Source organism: Erythrolamprus reginae, chromosome 5, assembly GCF_031021105.1.
Source record: "Erythrolamprus reginae isolate rEryReg1 chromosome 5, rEryReg1.hap1, whole genome shotgun sequence".
Classification (NCBI taxonomy): Eukaryota; Metazoa; Chordata; class Lepidosauria; order Squamata; family Dipsadidae; genus Erythrolamprus; species Erythrolamprus reginae.
In genome coordinates, this window is record NC_091954.1 from 67,576,198 (window position 1) to 67,597,946 (window position 21,749).

General features: G+C 42.7%; 1 protein-coding gene across 1 annotated transcript; it reads left to right on the plus strand.

Moving 5' to 3' along the window:
- On the plus strand, positions 1 to 19,269 carry PI4K2A (phosphatidylinositol 4-kinase type 2 alpha). Its single transcript, XM_070752922.1, has 9 exons — positions 1 to 655; positions 9,861 to 10,061; positions 12,249 to 12,380; positions 12,471 to 12,624; positions 14,764 to 14,825; positions 16,946 to 17,045; positions 17,259 to 17,392; positions 17,504 to 17,563; positions 17,673 to 19,269. Exons 1-9 carry the CDS (start codon positions 149 to 151, stop codon positions 17,832 to 17,834), a joined length of 1,512 nt encoding a protein of 503 aa, XP_070609023.1. The 5' UTR covers positions 1 to 148; the 3' UTR covers positions 17,835 to 19,269.
- Positions 19,270 to 21,749: the final 2,480 nt, after the last annotated feature.

The following is a 21,749-nucleotide window of genomic DNA, read 5'->3' on the forward strand; positions in this document are numbered from 1 at the left end:
GGCGTGGCTTCCGGGTAGCCTGTAAACAGGAGGCGTGGCCGCACCGTGATTCGCCAATGCTACTCTGGCGGAAACGACAGTGGCCGCGGGCCGGCGTCAGGTGATCCGAACTGAGCGGCGTTGAGCCTGAGCACGGGGCCGTGGTTTTATGCGTGCGAGCGCCCATCCGGGGTTAGATCAGTGCCTCGGACCGGCTCGGCCTATGGATGAAACGAGCCCGCTGGTCTCTCCAGAGCGCGGTCCGGCCCCGGGCTATGGGCTGCCTGGGACTGCCGTGCGCTCCCCGCCTTGCCCGGCTGCTGTCCCTGCGACTCCCGCCGGACCGTGTCCCTGTCCCTCTCCGCCGGGGTCCCCCGCAGGCGGCCGCGACCGGGAGCGCCAGCCGCTGTTGGATCGGGGTGGCGGCGGGTCGGAGCGCGGAGCCCCGCGAGGGACGGTAGCGACAGCCGGGGCGATCCCGACTCAGGCTCAAGTGGGGGTCGGAGTCGGGATCGCCGCGGGTCGAGGGGAACGGGAGCCCCGGAATGAATTCCCCGATGACCCAGAATTCGCCGAAGTGGTGCGGCTGGCAGAGCTGGCGAGCGAACGCGGAATCTACCCTGAGCGCATCTACCAAGGTTCTAGCGGCAGCTATTTCGTCAAGGACCCGCAGGGGGTGAGAGATCGGGGCTGGGGGGGGGGTGTTCAGATCGCGGGACAAGGAGGGGGGAAAAGAACGACGTGGTTGGTGGGATCTGCTAGAACAGTGTTTCCCAACCTTGGCAACTTGAAGATATTTGGACTTCGACTCCCAGAATTCCCCAGCCAGCGAATGCTGGCTGGGGAATTCTGGGAGTTGAAGTCCAAATATCTTCAAGTTGCCAAGGTTGGGAAACACTGTGCTAAAAGAGAGGATGCAATGGGTTATTTGTAATTGCTACCTTTGTCAGTCCCTTGTGCCACCCCTTTCCCAGTTCCCTATTGACTTTTGCTCACTTTTTCCTTCTAAGCTAGGTCTTCCGAACGAGCTGTAGTACTGGAATTGCTTCCTTCTGATGCATTAAAAAAATGACACACCATATGCCTTTGTCATAATGGAAGATTTTATTGAATTAGTAAGACCATATTTAGGAACACAGTGAAACAACTCGGTTGCATAGTGACATCTTTTCTGTTTGGCCTAGAACAGTGATGGCGTACCTATGGCACGGGTGCCACAGGTGGCACACGGAGATATATCTGCGGGCACACAAGCCGTTGCCCTAGCTTAGCTCCAACATGCATGTGTGTGCTGACCAGCTGATTTTTGGCTCACACAGAGGCCCTGGGAGGACGTTTTTGGCTTCCAGAGAGCCTCCAGGAGGATGAGGGAGGGCGTTTTTACCCTCCCTCAGCTCCAAGGATGCCTTTGGAGCCTGAGGAGGGTGAAACACAAGTCTACTGGGCCCATCAGAAGTTGGGAAATAGGCTGTTTCCTGACCCCAGAGGGCCTCTGGGATGTGGGCGAAGTTATTTTTGCCCTACTCAGGCATTGAATTATGGGTGTGGGCACTTGCGCATGCACGATAGTGCACGCCCACGCTCTTTTGGCACTTGAAGGAAAAAAGGATCGCCATCACTGGCCTAGAAACATTGTGAAGTATGCTGAGGTATCAATGAATTTACAAGCAGTAATATTAAATGTTTGGTATGTAAATTCTTTGTTATCTGAGTGAAATGTCTTTTGAACAGTTTCGAGCCCCATGTTTATTATTATTCATTAATTAATTTATTGATTGATTATTTGATTTGATTTGTATGCCACCCCTCTCTGAGGAATTTTGAAATTATATTTCATTGATACATACATTCCTCCTCTTGATGAAAGTTTCTTATTTTTATTGCATAAACACTACTGTAGTTAACTATCATATTTATTCAATATATATTATACACATTTTATAATGTAATAAAACAATTAACTCAGGCCCTAGGGAAAAGGGCATTTTGATGCTAATGCATATTTCTGGTTGACATGATCAATTAACAGAATAACAGAGTTGGAGGAAACCTTGGAGGTCTTTTAGTCCAGCTACTCAGGCAGGAAAACCATTTCAGATAAATGATTGGCCAATCTCCGTTTAAAAACTTCCAGTGTTGAAGCATTCACAACTTCTGGAACAAGTTGTTCCGCTGATTAATTGTTCTGTCAGGAAATTTTTTTCCTTAGTTCTAAGTTGCTTCTCTTCTTGATTAGTTTCCATCTATTGCTTCTTATCCTGCCTTCAGCTGCCTTGCTTGACTCCCTCTTTTTTATGGCAACCCCTTAGATATTGGAACACTGCTATCATGTCATTCTTCTTTTCATTGAACTAGACATACCCAATTCCAGCAACCATTCTTTCTATGTTTTAGCCTCCAGTCCCCTAATCATCTTTGTTGCTCTTCTCTGCACTTTTTCTAGAGTCTTAACAAATGTTTTACCTTGTGGTGACTACAGTCCAGGTACATTCCTTTGAATTATTTTAGATTCTGATCAATTTAATGTTTGCCATATAGCAAAACATTGCTGTGGAGGGAAAGAACTGTTAGCCCTGAGAACAACCCTTTCTTTCTTAAGTTTTCTGATCTTTTGAACAAAGCAAAGCAAATCTTTAAAATTTGATTTGGGTTAATTCTGCATAGAGTATTGAAAATAATCTCTACCATTCATATTTTGGGCGATACAGAGTATATTTGGGGGGAAAAGCTGAAAGAATGAGACATGTTTGATTCGTAGAAAAACTTTTATGAATTGCTCATTGTTCTTCTTTTCAGCTTTAAACAGAAGCAGGTTACCATTTGCCCTTTGCTTTCCAAACAACTTTGTTTACTCAACCAGCTTTCAAAAACCAATGCAGCTTATTCTTGTTTTGCCCCCATTGGTTATTGATGGCAATTAAATTACAATCTCCCCCCACCATACTTGCTTGCTTGCTTGCTTGCTTGCTTGCTTGCTTGCTTGCTTGCTTGCTTGCTTGCTTGCTTGCTTGCTTGCTTGCTTGCTTGCTTGCTTGACTTGTATGCCACCCAACTCCTCATGAACTCTGGGTGGCTAACAACAATAGAAAACAATAGAAAAAACCAGCAATAAAACATTCATCCATATGGCTGGGATAAGATGGAGCCTTTTGAAATCCAACTTTTTAGAAAAGGGGTTAAAATTCTATGAAAATGATGCATCGATCCTTTTGTGGCTATTTTAGAGTTTAAGCTTGTTTGGAGGTAGGCAGATTCTCATCTTACTGTAAAGCTTCATGTACATGGACAATGATACATACATTCTATCAAAAGCATTGGAGAGGACAATAAGCATATTTTTTGTTATTTTTATTGCTATGAGAGTCCTTGGCAGGAGAATAATTCCCCAAGGCGTCACTGGAATTGGCATCACTCAAAGTTTAAAATCGATTTGGGTAAAGATTACAAGAAGTGAAGATTTGTCTCTGTGCTTCTGTATTTGCAACTGAAAGAGGTTTTCAATTCCCTTGCTCTCCAATTCTCAGGTTGAAGCTCACATAGTTTTATTACTTTAGAGCATCTTTGAGGCGGTTGCTGCTGTTGTTTGCATTACTGTTTCTCCACCTTTAGGAATCTGGACATTTAATTATATGGTTCAGTTTTACATGCTGTATCATAATGTGTTGAAATAAAAAGAACAATTGGTCACATGGAGAAATGGGATGATGAGTTTCTGGTCAGCTGCAGTACGTTCTCCAAGTTTGTATAGAGCTGACTGTGTTTGTGGCCTGATGGTTTTCCTTGTGACCTATTATATCTAACTAAATTAATTTGCCTGCTTTATTCTGCATACCCAACTGCATGAAATCATATAGCATTACAAATCTTTTCATTGCTAGGAATCGAGGCTCTTCTTTTCTGCTTAAATTGATTTCCTTTCTTGTCAGTTTTATGAGTTGCAGCTGAGATGAATCAAACTTTTGTGTTGATTCACTGTATATCACTATAAAGGAATTCTCAGAACTTAGGACTTGGTATCTGGGTTATCTGCTCCCAGTTAGCCTTGCAAGAATAGAGTTGTGATTAAAAAATATTAGAATATGCAGAATTGAATAGATTAACACTTGCAATTAAAGAAAAGGAAGAATCTGATTATTATAGTATGTGGGAGTTATTTTATCAATGGTTAGAGAATAAATATGTAAAATAAAAATAAAGGCAGAGGAGTGAAATATGGAAAATGTATTATAAAGTCAAATAAATTAAGAGAAATGTTATAGTAATAGGTATGTTATGTATTGGTATTAACTTAAGAATAGATATAGTGAACATGGTTATACATTTTAATTGTTATTTCACAAAATATTTGTACTGAGACGACACACTGTTTAATGAAAGATCAAATGTTTGTATTCAAAGAAAATTAAAAAACTAAAAAAAAGGTTAGAGTTGAGTCAGTGAAAATTAAGATTTTGCTGTGGAATTTGGTTATGTTTGCTGCATGTGTGTGGCTATAGCTATTTTGATGTACCTATTTATTCATTCATTCGTTTATTTATTTATTAGCATTTAGATTTATATACCGCTTTGCAGTGCTTTATAGCCCCTCTCTAAGCAGTTTACAGAGAGTAAGCATATTGTGCCCAACAAATAGTTGTTTTTTCTATCTTCCCCCCAAATTTTAGAATGTCATACCTGTTGTGCTGAGAAAGGGAGATTAGCCTAATATCATCCAGCTGGCTTGTATGCCTAAAGGGGATCTAGAACTCAAGAGTCTCCTGGTTTCTAGGCCACAGCTTTAACCACTACACCAAACTGGTTCTCCCATCTGGCTGAAGGCAGACTTCCAAATCTGATGCCCTCAAATATGCAGGACTACAGCCACTATAAGCTCCACAGAATGACCAGCAAGTTATGCTGGCTGGAAGAAATGGGATTTATACAGTAGTTCAGTTTGTCTTGTCATTGCTAGATTGGGAAAGATTGATTTAGGAATATGCTTTTCTACTTGATTAGGAGAAGTGATTTAGCTAGTACCATATGGAACATTGAACTGACAATATGAAAAGTCTAGTTTTATCAGAAATGTTTCTGCTAGTAAAGAGGTTGTATTTCAGAGGCAATCAGATCACACAGTACAAGGAAATGACTAATTTTAGTAAATATTTTCAGAATATTCTTGTCAAGGTTCCAGGTAGCATCCAAACTAAATCAGCGTCCAAGTCAAAGTACTCCTCAAAGTTCCAATTTATTGCCAGAGCCATCCTGGCACCTACACTGGGAAACCTAGTATAAAGTTCACATCCCTTGTTCTCAACCCACAAACTTGTCACATTGCCCAGTTAGATTGTGCCAGTGTGGCCAGTCCTCCTTCTGCTTCCGCCCAAGTGGGTGGGCATAGGATGGCCTTGAACCACTCGAAAGAATGCTTTGTAGCTGCGTCTGTTCCTTCATGAAAATCAACCCTCCCAAGTTCCCATAAATGTCAGGCCTTGTATAGATAGTGTGACAAACTGTTAATTTATCACCAATATCTGCACTGGCTTGACAATTCCATCTGAGTATGCCGAAGTCTTCAATATTTATTTATTTATTTATTTACTTACTTACTTACTTACTTACTTACTTACTTACTTACTTACTTACTTACTTATTTATTAGATTTGTACTTACTTACTTACTTACTTACTTACTTACTTACTTACTTACTTACTTACTTACTTACTTACTTACTTATTAGATTTGTATGCCGCCCCTTTCCGTAGACTCAGGGCGGCTCACAACACAATAAAACAGTTCATGACAAATCTAATAATTTACAATTTAAAATATTAAAAAACTCCATTATTTAAGCAAACATACATACAAGCACACCATACATAAATTGAATTGAATAGGCCCGGGGGAGATATTTCAGTTCCCCCATGCCTGATGACAAAGGTGGGTTTTAAGGAGTATACGAAAGGCAAGGAGGGTAGGGGCAGTTCTAATCTCTGGTGGGAGCTGGTTCCAGAGAGTCGGGGCCGCCACAGAGAAGGCTCTTCCCTTGGGGCCTGCCAACCTACATTGTTTATTCGACGGGACCTGGAGAAGGCCCACTCTGTGGGACCTAATCGGTCGCTGGGATTCGTGCGGCAGAAGGCGGTCCCGGAGATATTCTGGTCCGATGCCATGAAGGGCTTTAAAGGTCATAACCAACACTTTGAATTGTGACCGGAAATTGATCAGCAACCAATGCAGACTGCAGAGTGTTGGTGTAACAATATACAGGTGAAACTCAAAAAATTAGAATATCGTGCAAAAGTTTATTTATTTCAGTAATGCAACTTAAAAGGTGAAATGTAATATACGAGAGAGACTCGTTACATGCAAGGCAAGATAGTTCAACTGTGATTTGTCATAATTGTGGTGATTATGAAGCACAGTGGACCAACACCAGCAGATGACATGGCTCCCCAAATCAACACAGACTATGGAAACTTCACACTGGACTTCAAGCATCTTGCTGTGTGTGCCTCTCCATTCTTCCTCCATACTCTGGGTCCTTGGATTTCCAAATGAGATGCAAAAGTTTCCACAGTCTCGGTTGATTTCGGGAGTCGTGTCATCTGCTGGTGTTGGTCCATTAAGTCCAGGTCAACACAGCTGACTACCAGGAAATCTTGGAGCACTTCATGCTTCCTTCTGCAGACGAGCTTTATGGGGATGCTGACTTCATTTTCCAGCAGGATTTGGCACCAGTCCACACTGCCAAAAGCACCAAAACCTGGTTCATTGACCATGGGATTAGTGTGCTTGATTGGCTAGCAAACTCGCCTGATCTGAACTCCATAGAGAATCTATGGGGCATTGCCAAGAGAAAGATCAGAGACATTGTTCTGTCTGGGTTCCCCCAGACCTCAACACCAACTGGAAAAAACAGCCAGACACTCTGGTAAAAGCCAAAAGTATTTTATAACTGGAAAAAATAAGCACAGAGGAAAACCTGTTCTTCCCAACAGACAGGATATAATACGGTACAGCAGGGTCCTGATGTCCAGACAATACAGCAAGCTTCTTGCTGGCACCCCCCCCCCCCAAGGTTTCAATAGTCAAAGGCACAAACCAGGATTCCAAGACGCCAAAGTTCACAGTCAGGTCCCACGACTCTCAAAGATAAAACTCCACAAGCCAGGAAGGGTGGGTCTGCCTTTTAGCCTTTCCCAAGAGCACCACACCCAAACCCAGCTGTTGCCACTTTAATGCTGAAAGTATTTAGCCAATTGATTCCGTCTCTGAGTAGCTCTTTGTTGTCGCAGATCAATTATGGCTTGTGCACTTTCCTCTAAGGAATCCAGGCTGCTTGCTGGGGAGAGCTCCCCCTGGTGGGACTCTGGCTGTCCTCCCTCTTCTTCAGCCTGGGATTCCTCCTCCTCGTCTGTCTGCACCTCCTGTTCCTCAGCCTCTCCCTCTGAACTGGAAACCGACAGAAGGTCAGCCGTTCCCGGAGGGGCCTCAGACGGAACCACAACAGACATGAGACCAAATAATGCAGAAAAGCTGAAGGCCACCATTGAAGCATCCTGGTCTTCCATAAAACCTCAGCAGTGCCACAGGCTGAGAACTTCCATGCCATGCCACCCGTGAAGGGCTACCAAAATTTTTACTACCACACTGTGGGTGTGGCTTATGAAGGACGCCCTGCATTTTCTTTCAACATCTTTCAGTGCAAATTGGGTGCTCTGGGGTGGAAGCTCTATTTTCACTACCCCACTGTGGGGGCCCCCCCGGTCTGGGCAGTGGCCCACCCCTGCTGAAAAGGGGGCCCAAACCAAGTACTGAGTACATATGCATGCTTATACTTTTCAGAGGTCCGATATTGTTCTGTGTACAATCTTTGTTTTATGGATTGCATGTAATGTTATAATTTTCTGAGATTGTGGATTTGGGGTTTTCATGAGCTGTACCCCATGATCATCACAATTATGACCAATCATGACTTGAACTATCTTGCCTTGCATGTAATGAGTCTCTCTCATATATTATGTTTTACCTTTGAAGTTGCATTACTGAAATAAATGGACTTTTGCGTGATATTCTAATTGTTCAAATTTTTTTATGGTTTCAATATATGGTTTCTTGGCAACCTATTTGAATTAGGTTTCTACCTAAAAATATTCCTTTAAAGGACTTTGTGATGGTAATGATGTCACGGAGACGTCCTTCCTGGCCAGCCGAAACGTGGACTCCAGGAAGGACATCCCTGTGATGTCAAAGCTCCTCCCATGGAATTCCCTATTGGGATTCCCCACCTCCTTTTGAGCTTCCCGACGGCCGACAGCTCCGCGGCTCTTCTGTAAAGTTGACAGCCAGGCAGCAGCGCTTCTCGGCGGCCTCCCGAACCTGAACCCGAATTTTTGCTGAACTTCCAGGTTTGGCGTTTGGGACGCTGCCCAGAAGTCCCCCGGCTGTTTCAAAAGGTGACAGCCAGGCGGCGGCACTTCTCGGCAGCCTCCCGAACCCGAACTTTTGCCGAACGTCCGAGTTTGGCGTTCACGGTGGCGGGTTTGTAAGGCGAGAAAAGTTCGAGCAAGAGGCACAAAAATCCCGAACCCCGGGTTCATATCTCGAAAAGTTCGTAAGACGAGGGGTTCGTATCACGAGGTACAACTGTATTAAGTATTAGTACAGTATTAAGATAAGGCAGCTGAGTTAAACACTGACTTAGTCATGTTTGGAGTACATCTATTTAAATAATTGGAAGGAGTAAGTGTGATTACATTTAAGAAAACTTTCTGGGATTAATATACTGCCGTAATGTACATTTCTCCAATTCTTCACTATTTCTATGGGTCAGCCACACAGGCACAGAAATACACAGCAAAAAGTGTGTATCATCTGTGCTGTTTGGCAAATTGCTAGGAGGCAGAGGGCTTTTTTCCTTGTTTTCCTGCCCCAAATTAAGGTGCATCTTATACTCCGGTGCGCCTTATACTCTGGAAAATACAGTAGTTTTAGTTTGTGCTGTATTCTCACACCTCAGATCTGTAATCTTCTTATGTGCAGTTGCATTCCCTGGATCACATGCAAAGTCAGATTATTCAAACTTCTTTCTGGTTGCTAGAAAATGAAACACAACTGCCTTTTAAAAACAAAAGCAGAAGTTGCAAATCAAGGCTGAGTGAAACAAGGGATTCCCCAGTTCTGGAGCGGAATATATTAACCAGAATTCTGAAATATCACGCAGGAGTCTAGGAAGAATATATTGTTTCTGTAAAAAAAGAGCTATCTTTGAAAGATAGATTTAGAAAATCATTAGTTAGAAATATATGTTGCACAAGATTATTTTAAACCTGGTTATGTGTGTTATATTTGATTTCTGTTTTTTTTCCTTTGGTGACTGTTTTCTCTATACAACCTCTCAAAGTTTTAGACAATTTTTTAATGTCACAGTTGTTTCTTTATTAGTTGTGATCAATACTGTTTTGTGATGTGCTCAGAGCTTTATATTATGATCCTGTGTATTTTTCTATGGAAGGTTTTTTTAGTCCCTCCCCCCCTTTATCATGGTGACTATGTCTTTTATTGAAGTCATGATTTTCAACAGCCTGTGCTTTAATCTTGTGATTTTATTTATGCTTAAACCACACACCCAACACCACAAGTTATTTAAGCTCCATATTCTACCTAAGCCTTTGCCTCTTTTTAAAAAAACCTTATTTCCAGACAGAGAGAGGGAGAGAGGAATTACATTCCCCAGTCACACATCTTGGAGCTACAGGGTTACAGCTGGGATGATTAATTTTTTTGTCTTTATTATTATTATTTATGAGATTTGTATGCCGCCCCTCTCCGCAGACTCGGGGCGGCTCTTTGCTTTATCCAGCCTATATTAGCAACATCTACTTTTCTGTCCCTTTCAGAAAATCATTGGTGTGTTCAAACCGAAGAATGAAGAACCCTATGGGCACCTGAACCCAAAGTGGACAAAATGGCTTCAAAAACTTTGCTGTCCCTGCTGTTTTGGAAGAGATTGTTTAGTCCTCAACCAAGGATATCTGTCTGAAGCTGGTGCAAGTCTTGTTGACCAAAAGCTGGAACTGAACATTGTACCTCGCACAATGGTGAGTCCATTCATAGGAGAGAGATAATCAAATGGAATTAAACTGTGGATGATGAGGCTTGGAATAGGACCACATTTCCTTGCATACCACGTATAGAAAACCCCAGGGGCTTTTGGATTGCGTTCAACTTCCACTCCTACCTTGCTTGCCTATTGGCCATGTGACTCAGGCTTATGGAAGTTGCAATTTGAAAATACAGTGATACCTCATCTTACGAACTTAATTGGTTCTGGGACGAGGTTTGTAAGGTGAAAAGTTTGTAAGACGAAACAATGTTTCCCATAGGAATCAATGGAAAAGTGGTTAATGTGTGCAAGCCCAAAACTCGCCCCTTTTGCCAGCCGAAGCGCCCGTTTTTGCACTGCTGGGATTCCCCTGAGGCTCCTCTCCCTGGGAAACCCCACCTCCGGACTTCTGTTGCCAGTGAAGTGCCCGTTTTTGCACTGCTGGGATTCCCCTGAGGCTCCTCTCGCTGGGAAACCCCACCTCCGGACTTCTGTTGCCAGTGAAGTGCCCGTTTTTGCACTGCTGGGATTTCCCTAAGCCTACTTTCGCTGGGAAACCCCACCTCCAGACTTCTGTTGCCAGCGAAGTGCCCGTTTTTGCACTGCAGGGATTCCCCTGCAGCATCGCAAAAACACGGAAGTCTGGAGGTGGTGTTTCCCATGGAGGGGATCCTCAGGGGAATCTCAGCAGCGCAAAAACAGGCACTTCGCTGGCAACAGAAGTCCGGAGGCAGGGCATCCCAGTGGTGGCAGCTTGGGTTTGCAAGGTGAAAATAGTTTGGAAGAAGAGGCAAAAAAAATCTTAAACCCCAGGTTTGTATCTCGAAAAGTTTGTATGACGAGGGATTTGTAAGACGAGGTATCACTGTATCTTAAAGATTGATTTCCCATTACTGTATTTGAGATTACCAGTATGTCACATCTTCCCAGTGACATTCTTCCCTTCACTCTCCTTTTAAGTTTCATGTCACTTATTCCTAGTCCAGTCAATATTTATGAATCTCAATCATATTTGGTTAGAAACAATAGGTACTTTTGAAAAAGTACCTGTTCTTTTGAGAAAAAAAGACACCGCAGGCCGGAAATAATTGGTAGTAATGCGAGAATGATTGTAGTTATGTTTTTTTTCAAAGAAAAATAGTTTTGATCTTACTTGAGAATTAAGCCTATGTAGCCATTGGGAAAGTGGGGTTTCAGTCCTTTCCTGAAATCAGAAATCCACTTCTTAGTTCACACAAAATAAAGTGAAGGAATGGAGAAGGGCATTCAGATTTTTAAGATTTAGGCCCATATTGGTTTCTTGATCTGCTCTACCTTACAGAACTGACATATGTGCTATAGTAGTGTTTCCCAACCTTGGCAACTTGAAGATATCTGGACTTCAACTCCCAGAATTCCCCAGCCAGCATTTGCTGGCTGGGGAATTCTGGGAGTTGAAGTCCAGATATCTTCAAGTTGCCACGGTTGGGAAACACTGTGTTACAATATGTACACATGACACCAATCTCTAATTTCCCATGATTCTCCATTGTTGTTATGATTTGTTTTACAAGCCATTTAAATTCTGCATTCAACCAGATGATTAGAACTTGTTCTAGACAGGTAGGCCTGGATATGCTTAGATTTATGCAGTTATGACTTTGTTCTGTAAAGGGGGCGTGGGCTGAGGTGGCGCAGCAGGTAGAGTGCAATACTGCAGGCCACTAAAGCTGACTATAGTTCTGCAGGTCAGTGGTTCAAATCTCATCATTGGCTCAAGGTTGACTCAGCCTTCCATCCTTCTGAGGTGGGTAAAATGAGGACCCGGACTGTGGGGGCAATATGCTGGCTCTGTTAAAAAGTGCTATTGCTAACATGTTGTAAGCCGCCCTGAGTCTAAGGAGAAGGGTGGCATAAAATAGATAGATAGATAGATAGATAGATAGATAGATAGATAGATAGATAGATAGATAGATAGATAGATGATAGATAGATAGATAGATAGATAGATAGATAGATAGATAGATAGATAGATAGATTGAGTAAGTAAGTAAGTAAGTAAGTAAGTAAGTAAGTAAGTAAGTAAGTAAGTAAGTAAGTAAGTAAGTAAGTAAATAAATAAATAAATGGGTATATGGGTATATGGGTAAATGGGTAGAATAGATGCGAGAGAACCTGATTATGAACTTATAATTTCTTCAAGGTGGTGTACTTGGCCAGTGAAACATTTAACTACAGCGCCATTGACCGAGTGAAGTCCCGGGGCAAGCGTCTGGCCTTGGAAAAAGTGCCAAAAGTTGGGCAGAGGTTTCATCGAATTGGTCTTCCACCAAAGGTAGGGGATATTGATAAAAGAGTAAGGCATTGGATGTTTATTGTTCTCTCTTTTGTTGCTCTTGTTAAGGCATTTGCTTCTTATTCTCAGGTGGGTTCCTTCCAGCTTTTTGTGGAAGGTTATAAGGATGCAGATTATTGGTTGCGGCGCTTTGAGTCCGAGCCTCTTCCAGAAAAGAGTAACCATCAATTGCTGCTACAGTTTGAGAGATTGGTGGTGCTGGACTATATTATACGCAATACTGGTAAGTGCTGCCTTTTCCTTGCTCTTGACATGGAGTGCTGATAGAGGCTATCCATATTGAAAATGCTTGTGCAGCTTCTTAAAAAAAAATAAAAATTAATTTTTACCAAATTTAGAATAGAATAGAATAGAATAGAATTTTTATTGGCCAAGTGTGATTGGACACACAAAGAATTTGTCTTGGTGCATATGCTCTCAGTGTACATAAAATAAAATATACATTTGTCAAGAATCATGTGGTACAACGCTTAATGATTGTCATAGAGGTCAAATAAGCAATGAAGAAGCAATATTAATAAAAATGTATATACACACAAATTTATATACACACAACATAAAACAGTGCATAGTGAAATGTGCCCACCACCCAGACACACACACATTCCCCACCACCAAATCGGGGGTGTTTCTTGTATAGTCCACTTGACCCAAGAGCACTATATCTATTTACATATTATAAAGTGATTCCAATTTATTTCTTGTAGCTTGGTCTCAGATTCTGCTCATCATATATCGTCTTACCTTGTCCCACCGTCCCATCAGTTGTCCCAACTCAGTTTCATTATCCGAGTTTATCCTTTTATCCATAATTTCAAATTGAATATGGTCCACCATGTACCTATACCAATTTTGCATTGTCCATTTTGTCGCATCCTTCTAACCCAAAACTATTACTGCCTGAGCGCTTTCTATTGCTGCTTTTTTTATTTCTCTAAATTCTCCCATCGCATTGCTTTTAACTAGTACTGCCATTTCCTTAGTGACTGTCCATTGTATATTTAGTATTCTATTGATATCCTCTTTCACTTTTTGCCAAAATTCCTGCACTATCAGGCATTCCCAAAACATATGCATAAACACTCCTTTGTCTCAACATGCCTATTTAGTTTTTTGTCAAATCAGGACATCGTCCCCCTATGTCTCAATATTGCTGAAATGAACTAGCTGCAACTTCCCAGAATTTCAAACTCGATTTTTTTCCCCAGCCATTTCTGAAGGTCTTCAGGTTTGGAACTGGGTTCTTTGAGCTGGAAAGCATAGGACAGTGATGGCGAACCTATGCCACGGGTGCCACAGGTGGCACGCGGAGCCATATCTGCTGGCACCTGAGCCGTTGCCTTAGCTCAGCTCCAACATTTATTTATTTTATTTATTTTATTTATTTTATTTATTTTATTTATTTTATTTATTTTATTTATTTTATTTATTTTATTTATTTTATTTATTTTATTTATTTTATTTATTTTATTTATTTTATTTATTTTATTTATTTTATTTATTTTATTTATTTTATTTTATTTATTTTATTTATTTTATTTATTTTATTTATTTTATTTATTTTATTTATTTTATTTATTTTATTTATTTTATTTATTAGATTTGTATGCTGCCCCTCTCCGTAGACTCATGCATGTGTGTTCTGGCTAGCTGACTTTTGGTTCGCACGAAGGCTCTGGGAGGGTGTTTTTGGCTTCTAGAGGGCCTCTGGAGAGATGGGGGAGGACGTTTTTACCTTCCCTTGGCTCCAGGGAAGCCTTTGGAACTTGGGGAGGGCAAAACCTGAGCCTACTGGGCCCACCAGAAGTTGGGAAAGAGGCCATTTCCGGCCGCCAGAGGGCTTCCCAGGAGATGCTGTTTTTGTCCTCCCCAGACATTGAATTATGGGTGTGGACACTCATGCATGCGTAATAGCATGCACACATGCTCTTTCGGCACCCAAGGGAAAAAAGGTTGGCCATCACTGGCATAAGATCTTCTTCCTACTTCATGTTCCCGTCATGCCATGTTCCAGTAATTTTTTCCTCTTGTAATTTATGTATTTATTTATTCTATTTTTATGCCGCCCTTCTCCTTAGACTCAGGGCGGCTTACAACATGTTAGCAATAGCCCTTTTTAACAGAGCCAGCCTATTGCCCCCACAATCCGGGCCCTCGTTTTACCCACCTCGGAAGGATGGAAGGCTGAGTCAACCTTGAGCTAGTGATGAGATTTGAACCGCTGACCTTCAGATCTACAGTCAGCTTCAGTGACCTGCAGTACTGCACTCTACCTGCTGCGCCACATATTGGGGTGTGAGGCTTCTTATGTGTGGTGATACACTTCTCTGTTTTCCACCTGTGCATTTTTATTTCTTTGCAGATAGGGGTAATGACAACTGGCTGATCAAGTGTGATTGCCCTCTGGACAGTACAAGTATGCAGGTGAGTGGGGCCCAGTGGGGCTCTGACAATTCCATAGGAATCTAGGATACAGAAAATGCGGGGCTCTCAGAGACTTGCATGTACTGTCTTGTATAGAGCAGATCTAGGGAAGTAGCTCAAACACCAGAGATCCAAATTAATCCATATATACTAGGGGTGTACATATAAAAATATGTGAACTGTATAGAAATATTAGCTTTAAGAATATGGAATAGATGTAGAGATCTAGGGTTTGCTAGACCCTTCTTAGGCAATTTAGCAATAGCACTTTGTGGCATCTTACTTTTATGGGGGGAAATAGGAACGTGCATTGATAATGTCTGTAACACCATAAAGTCCAAGCACAGTAATTCCTGGTTTCCCTTTGCACCTTTGCAGAGGGGATATGAAACAGAGGTAGGTTAAACCAGTGATTTTAAACCTTTTTTGAGCCGTGGCACATTTTTTACATTTACAAAATCGTGCGGCACACCACCAACCAAAATGACACTCTAACACAGTAGATATTATACATATAGTTAATAACCTATATACACCATCAGTATAGATATAACCAGCTGAGGCTTCATCCAGTGGTGGCAACATTTACCTCCAGTCCTGACCAGGATTAGAAATTGGGACTATGGGGAGGAGGAGCAGCTTCAACTACTTGCCGCGGCCACACAATGACACGTGCACGGCAGCCCGAGCAGGGACCTTCCTGGGTGTGGATGAGAGGCGGCCTGCTATTGGTTTATCGCTAGTATTTGGGATGAATTCTGGAAGGTGATTGGTCAGTGAGCGTTCCCTGTGCCTCCATTCTTCCTGTCGCTGATAGCTGGAGGGATTGTGAGGGGAATGTTTATGTTCGGATGGAGGCAGCTGGCGGCGGGCCATATAAATGGCCTCCGCGGGCTGTATCTGGCACGCAGGCCATAGTTTGGGGAGCCGTGTTTAATTTCCCCACGGCACACCTGACCATGTCTCATGGCACACTAGTGTGCCACGGCACACTGGTTGAAAAACACTGGGTTAAACTATGTTGACCTGGTTTAAGAGCCGTGGTGGTACAGTGGTGAGAATGCAGTACTGCGGGCTACTTCTGCTGACTGCCAGCAGTTTGGCAATTTTCACCATCTCAAGGTTGACTGAGCCGTCCATCCTTCTGAGGACCCAGATTGTTGGCGTCAATATGCCAATTCTGTAAACTGCTTAGAGAGGGCTGTAAAGCACTGTGAAGCAGTATACAGTGATACCTCATCTTACAAACGCCTCATCATACAAACTTTTCGAGATACAAACCTGGGGTTTAAGATTTTTTTGCCTCTTCTTACAAACTATTTTCACCTTACAAACCCACCGCCGCCACTGGGATGCCCCGCCTCCGGACTCCCATTGCCAGCAAAGCACCTGTTTTTGTGCTGCTGGGATTCCCCTGAGGCTCCCCTCCATGGGAAACCCCACCTCCGGACTTCCGTTGCCAGCGAAGCGCTTGTTTTTGCGATGCTGTGATTCCCCTGAGGCTCCCCTCCATGGGAAACCCCACCTCTGGACTTCCGTTGCCAGCGAAGCGCTTGTTTTTGCAATGCTGGGATTCCCCTGAGGCTCCCCTCCATGGGAAACCCCACCTCCGGACTTCCGTTGCCAGCGAAGCACCTGTTTTTGCACTGCTGGGATTCCCCTGAGGCTCCCCTCCATGGGAAACCCCACCTCTGGACTTCCGTTGCCAGCGAAGCGCTTGTTTTTGCAATGCTGGGATTCCCCTGCAGCATCGCAAAAACACAGAAGTCCGGAGGTGGGGTTTCCCATGGAGGGGAACCTCAGGAAAATCCCAGCAGCGCAAAAACGGGCACTTCGGCTGGCAAAAGGGGTGAATTTTGGGCTTGCATGCATTAATCGCTTTTCCATTGATTCCTATGGGAAACATTGTTTCGTCTTACAAACTTTTCACCTTAAGAACCTCGTCCCGGAACCAATTAAGTTTGTAAGACAAGGCATCACTGTATAAGTCTAAGTGCTGTTGCTATGGTCAGCATTCCATTGTGGTGATTTTGGGGCAATGAGTCTTCGGGTCAACTAACAAGCAATGATAGCTGGGATTTGTATCGTTTCCTGATGCAACGTTTTCCATTTCCTTGTAGGACTCAGAATGGGTTGTAGTCAAGGAGCCTATAACTAAACTGGCAGCCATTGACAATGGTTTGGCTTTCCCTCTTAAGCATCCAGATTCTTGGAGAGCATGTGAGTACTTCAAATAACATACAAATTCATTTGTATGTATTTTTATCCTCAGTGTGGATGCTTGTGAAGGGCTAAATTCTTGATGGTTCCTTTAATAAGCCCCGGCTGTTAAGTCCTGAAGTATTTGCTTTGTATTTGAATCTACGCTACCTTTATTACTAGCCTGGCTTTATGAGCCTAACTTTTGCCTTCTGTTTGTTCTTCCTTCACAAGATCCTTTCTATTGGGCATGGCTGCCACAAGCCAAAGTGCCATTCTCTCAAGAGATCAAGGATCTTATCCTGCCAAAGATTTCGGACCCTAACTTTATCAAAGATCTAGAAGAAGATCTCTATGAACTCTTCAAGGTAACCATAAGAACAAGCTGATATGGGAACATTAGGCACCCATTTTTCTCTAAGGAGCAGTGATGTAGATCCCACACCCACCCTAATTAGATACTCTTATTTCTTTTATAGAAAGATCCAGGTTTTGACCGAGGCCAATTTCATAAGCAGATTGCAGTAATGCGTGGCCAGGTATGTACTTAGTCCCACTGGAGAGATGGAACCTGTGTAGGGCGTTGGGCGATTTTTTAAACCATTTCTACATTAGTTTGGTATTCAGTTTTCTTTCTTCTGCTCCTAGATCCTGAACTTGATGCAAGCCTTGAAAGATGGGAAGAGCCCTCTTAACTTGGTCCAGATGCCTCCTGTTATTGTAGAGACTGCTCGCTCCCATCAACGCTCTGCCAGTGAATCATATACACAAAGCTTCCAGAGCCGCAGGCCTTTCTTTACCTGGTGGTAGCAGTTGCTTCCCTTTTCAGTGAAGAACCTTAGAGGGGGCATCGTTTGAGAGCAAGCAATCAACCCTCCAGACTGAGGCTGCCTGCTGCAGATGGTCGGGAATGCCGCCCTCAATTTGGGCTGGACATATCCTAGCATCAGCCCAAGCATGACAGCAATTCCTAGCAGGAGCCTGCATGCCATGCCCTTTTGTTCCAAGATATCCTTCTAATGTTCATTTGGATGGACATCTCACAAGGTCTCCTACGAGGAAGGGCTGGTGGTGAGGGGATAATCCAAATTGGATGGAAGCACTTCACTGTGTATCACTGCCAGCCTAGTTGTTCCTGCCTGCCTTGTTGCACATTTGTTATTCTTGTTGAAAGCAGGTTTTCCTGTCCCACTGGATTTGCTGTTTCTCTTGTCCCATGGAGACGCTCCTTGGGTGTATGCCTTGGGGCTCTTCAATAGGAAATGTGGCTACAATCAGAATTTAATCTGATATCAAGTAACTTATTGAGGATTGGGCCAAAGCCAAATTTAACAGCTTCAATCCCACTTAGGAATTGAATTTAAGGCAGACGGATTCTGCAAGACAACCATAGAATTAAAAAATCAACTGTGTGCTTCCCATTCCTCATATGTGGCTTGGACCAAGAGCCTCAGATACTAGTTTTTAATTTGGTTTTAAATTATTCATCCCATGCTCACACATTTATGCTCCACATAGTCCTAAATCAAGCAAATAAATGGTTATATGCCTACCACTATTACCTTGGGTTAGCATTTCAGACACATTTATAGTATTCGCAAGAGTAAGCAATAGCTGCCTCTCATCTGTCGAAATGCTGGCTGATTTAGGAGAGAAGAGAGGCTCTTCCAGAGGCAATGGTGTGCATTGTCCTAGAGAGTGGGAGTTCCACTGGGCTGGTTTGAGCATTGACAATCTCTAGGGGGAGGGAAATTCTCTGGGATGCTGAATGAAGAGATACCCTCTACAGGGCTGTAGAGAATTGTAAGAGGAAGGTAGAATTCCTACCATATCAAGATGATGTTCTATGTACAGTGGAATGACACAGTGGATTGCTGCTTCTCATAGGCTACTGTACTAAACTCCTAGCAACAAGAACTTCTTATTGAAATTTTCTATATAAGTTTCCCAGTTGGCTACTTGGCTGCTGCCCAGACCTACAAGAGACCTTTTACTAATTCCAGCTTCCTGCCTCTTCTAAATAAAATCCTGATACGCTGAATGTAGGACCTCTTTTTCACTAGTGGTTCAAGAGACAGCTCCTTGCATTTTGCTGGAAGCGGCAGGCAGAAGCTGGCGCTTGGAAATACTTTACATTTTTGCCAGTCCGAACTGAAATGTATTGTTCTTATGCACTATAGAAATGTATGTAATATATTTAAATCAATGCAAGTCTCTTCATAACAGATCTGCTGTTACAGAGTCAGTCTCTTGTGTGTGTGTTTGTCTTCTGGAGTTAATAAGAACCGGATCTTTCCCCTTCACTAGCCTCACACTATGCAGTAGAGCTGCAACTGTGCCTTGACATAATGACTGATTTTTATTTACCAGACAGATTATTGTAGACTACAATACCTGCATTGTCAGAAAGTCCCTCCTTATTGTTCTTGTTTTATTTGTAAAGTATGATTGCAGGACCTGGTTAATGTTGGAGCTGCTACAACATGGATAAATCGCCTCCTATTCCTGTATTTTAATCATTTATTGTTGCTGTCCGATTAGAACTGATGCTTAATTATTACATTATTATTATTTATTGGATTTGTATGCCGCCCCTCTCCGCAGACTCGGGGCGGCTAACAATGATAAAAAACAACATGTATCAATCCAATTTAATAAAACAACTAAAAACCCTTATTATAAAAACCAAACATACACACAAACATACCATACATAACTTGTAATGGCCTAGGGGAAGGAATATCATAACTCCCCCGTGCCTGGCGACAAAGGTGGATCTTGAGTAATTTGCGAAAGACAAGGAGGGTGGGGGCCGTTCTAATCTCTGGGGGGAGTTGATTCCAGAGGGACGGGGCCGCCACAGAGAAGGCTCTTCCCCTGGGACCCGCCAAACGACATTGTTTTGTCGATGAGACCCGGAGAAGGCCAACTCTGTGGGACCTTATCGGCCGCTGGGATTCGTGCGGTAGAAGGCAGTTCCGGATGTATTCTGGCCCAATGCCATGTAGGGCTTTAAAGGTCATTACCAACACTTTGAATTGTGACCGGAAACCGATCGGCAGCCAGTGCAGGCTGCGGAGTGTTGCAGAAACATGGGTGAATCTAGGAAGCCCCACGATGGCTCTCGCGGTCGCATTCTGCACGATCTGAAGTTTCCGAACACTTTTCAAAGGTAGCCCCATGTAGAGAGCGTTGCAGTAATTGAACCTCGAGGTGATGAGGGCATGAGTGAATGTGAGCAATGACTCCCTGGCCAAATAGGGCCGCAACTGGTGCACCAGGCGAACCTGGGCAAATGCCCTCCTCGCCACAGCCGAAAGATGATGTTCCAATGTCAGCTGTGGATCGAGGAGGACGCCCAAGTTGCGGACCCTCTCTGAGGGGGTCAATAGTTCCCCCCCCCCGGGGTAATGGACGGACAGATGGAATTGTCCTTGGGAGGCAAGACCTACAGCCACTCCGTCTTTTCTGGGTTGAGTTTGAATTCTATGCTGATAGCACTGCATGTGTGCAGTGGCTGAAAATCAATTTTTAAAATTCAATATTAAATATGGAGTGGATTTACAGGATTATATTCCAAAATTGTAGGGAAACCATTACATTTAGGCTTAGGGTGATACAAAATTGTATATTGTCTCCTGGAAACTGTTGTGCCTTATTTTTCTCCTATGCTGCTGTTTAATTTGGCCTTCACATACTTCCAAATGTTGATTATTTAGTAATGTTCAGAAAGATAAAGGTAAAGTGCAGAGGTGAAGTAATAATGCAACTTTTTGCTCATTGGAAGTTAGACCTTCCTATCAGTGCTTGAACTGCAATATTTTATTTATTTATTTATTCGATTTTTATGCCGCCCTTCTCCTTAGACTCAGGGCAGCTTACAACATGTTAGCAATAGCACTTTTTAACAGAGCCAGCATATTGATCCCACAATCCGGGTCCCTCATTTTACCCACCTCGGAAGGATGGAAGGCTGAGTCAACCTTGAGCCGGTGATGAAATTTGAACCGCTGTCCTACAGATCTACAGTCAGCTTTAGTGCAGTACAGCACTATGATGTAATTGTTCCTTGGCAGCTGTCAATTAGATCTATGAAGTGAAAAAGCTAATGCTGTCCTGCAGCTGCTTATAACTAGTTCACATATTATTGTAGGCCAGCACTTCTCAGACTTAAGGAAATTATCCAAAATTGGATATATGTGGGGGTTTTCTTTGGGTAATGACACATTAATCTATTACCTAATCACAGCAGGGACATTTAAATTGACAAAGTATTTAGCTAAGTTGGATAAAAAGGGTTCTCTGATAAGAATTTTGGGTAGTGAAAGGGGAAAAAATGGGAGGGCATAGTTCTTGATTAAAATATGGTTGGATCCTTGCTAGTTCAAGCAGGCTACAATAACTGAATTATCTTTTTATGTGCCAGGTCGGCATGGTTTATTTGCAGGGGTATAGTAGACTATATAAAGATAACATCAATGGTATGATAACCTGGGTTAATATTCTGAGTGAACCTAATTACATGCAAGGTCAAATGATTCCCTAAGACTTAATTGGAGAAGGTGATAATTTATCAAACTTGCATGTTGCCTGACTCAGGATGGCTCACAATTAAAGAACTTTCAGTAAAAATGATTTTAAAATGGCAAGCTTGACAGACAAGATTGAATGAAGCAATGGGGTCTTTTGTCCAAGACCTTATTTTTATATAATTTATACATATTA